The 1,722-nt window shown below is 66.3% G+C and overlaps 1 protein-coding gene across 1 annotated transcript in view; it reads left to right on the top strand.

Moving 5' to 3' along the window:
• Positions 1-1,228, top strand: part of CEP131 (centrosomal protein 131kDa) — a 47,744-nt gene extending 46,516 nt beyond the window's left edge. Inside the window, exons 22-24 of the mRNA XM_011968210.1 lie at positions 8-200; positions 848-908; positions 980-1,228. Coding sequence (XP_011823600.1) covers positions 8-200; positions 848-908; positions 980-1,054 — 329 coding nt within the window. The 3' untranslated portion in view covers positions 1,055-1,228. The remainder of the gene's footprint in view (positions 1-7; positions 201-847; positions 909-979) is intronic.
• The last annotated feature ends 494 nt before the right edge of the window (positions 1,229-1,722 follow it).

Below are 1,722 nucleotides of genomic sequence, written 5' to 3'. Positions count from 1 at the left end.
CTGGCAGCCGGCTCACTGCCTCCTGTGCCCACCCAGATGAACGAGCAGCTTTCTAGCGAGCGTAGCAACCTGGCCCAGGTGATCCGCCAGGAGTTTGAGGACCGGCTGGCAGCCTCTGAGGAGGAGACGCGGCAGGCCAAGGCCGAGCTGGCTGCGCTGCAGGCCCGCCAGCAGCTGGAGCTGGAGGAGGTGCACCGGAGGTGAGTGTCGGGGGCTGCAGGGCTGGAGATGGAGGTGGGGCAGGGGAGCAGGCAGGGCCTCTGCAGCTCCAAGCCCCAGGAGGCTGTGGCTGAGGAAGGCCAGGAGATGCAGAGCCAGGGCCCTGTAGGTAGAGGCTTTGGGGCCTTGGAGACCTGGACCTGTTTTCCCCCTTGGCGCTTAGTCCAGGGTGTTGGCCATCCCTGTTGGGGCACCTGAGTGGACCGTGTCTGGGCCTGGCGAGTTCTCCAGGGAGGCAGCTCCCGGGACCCTGGGCTGGGTGGACAGACGCTGAAAGAGCCAGGCGCTGCAAGATTCCTAGTGAACTCCCTCCACAGGGGTCCTACGTCCTTCCTGTGCCGCCTGCTGCCACGGGCTGAGAGGCGGGTGTGGGCGGGGCTTCCCACCCCATTTTGGGTACCAGACCTCTCCAGGTGTGGCCAGGGTCACACTCCAGGGGCCTGTGTTGGGTCCTGACTCAACAGCAGGTGGGTTCCCTGGACAGCTGCCTGGCCAGCCACAGGAGTCGTGGTCAGCAGGGCTGGGACCAGGCTGACCAGGTGGCTGCCCCGGGCACCCTGTGCGCTGCAGGCCAGTCTGGGGCCATGGGGCGGGGGCCACGCTGAAGCCCACCACCCACCACACACAGGGTGAAGACGGCCCTCGCGAGGAAGGAGGAGGCTGTGAGCAGCCTCCGGACACAGCACGAGGTGAGTCCCCGTGGCCAGCCCTGCGGGACCTCAGGGCTGGGAGCAGGCCTGACCCTGCGGGTGTGTTGCAGGCTGCGGTGAAGCGGGCCGACCACCTGGAGGAGCTGCTGGAGCAGCACAGGCGGCCCACGCTGAGTACCAAGTGACCAGGATGCTGGGAACACTGCCGAAGAACGGAAGGCAGAGGACAGAGGCTGGACATGGCCCGGAGGCCCACGGGGATGCCCACCTGCCCCCTGCAGAGGCCGGTGGTTGAGATGCACATGGCTGAGCACCTGTGGCTGCATTTTAACAGTAAAGGAGGTCGTCGTTTTCAGTGCCTTGAGTGACTGCCTTGTCTTCTCTCCTGGGCTAGAGGCCGCCCTAGACCCGCAGGGCAGCCGGGCGTGGGTTTGGCTTTCTTTCTCCCACTCCCCTCTCCAGCTTGTGCAGGCTGACCAGGGAATCATGAAGCTTGGCCATCAGCCCCTCAGCCAGCAGCCCCCCAGCACTCAGCCAGCAGCCCTCCTGCGCTCAGCCCGCAGCTCCCCAGCATTCAACCCAACCCCCAAATTCCTGTTCCCTGCCTGGCCCGGGGGCCTGAGACTCAGGCTCCAGTCCCAAGCGCAGGGAATTCCCCACCCCATTCCTGGCCAGGCGCAGGAGGAGCTCAGCAGAACTCACCCCCTGGGAGGAGCTCCAAGGGCCCCGCCCCGGCCCTGCAGGTGCTCGAAGCCCACGGCCGCCAGTGTGCCCCTACGGCTGGGAGACTCCAGAGGGACAGGAAGCCCTGCCCTCCCTGCTATGTGTGACAGCCTGGAGCTCTCAAGAAATG

The sequence above is a fragment of the Mandrillus leucophaeus genome, unplaced genomic scaffold, assembly GCF_000951045.1.
Source record: "Mandrillus leucophaeus isolate KB7577 unplaced genomic scaffold, Mleu.le_1.0 Scaffold1, whole genome shotgun sequence".
In the NCBI taxonomy this organism is placed as follows: Eukaryota; Metazoa; Chordata; class Mammalia; order Primates; family Cercopithecidae; genus Mandrillus; species Mandrillus leucophaeus.
The sequence above is the reverse complement of the archived record's forward strand: the minus strand, read 5'-3'. Positions and strand labels throughout refer to the sequence as shown.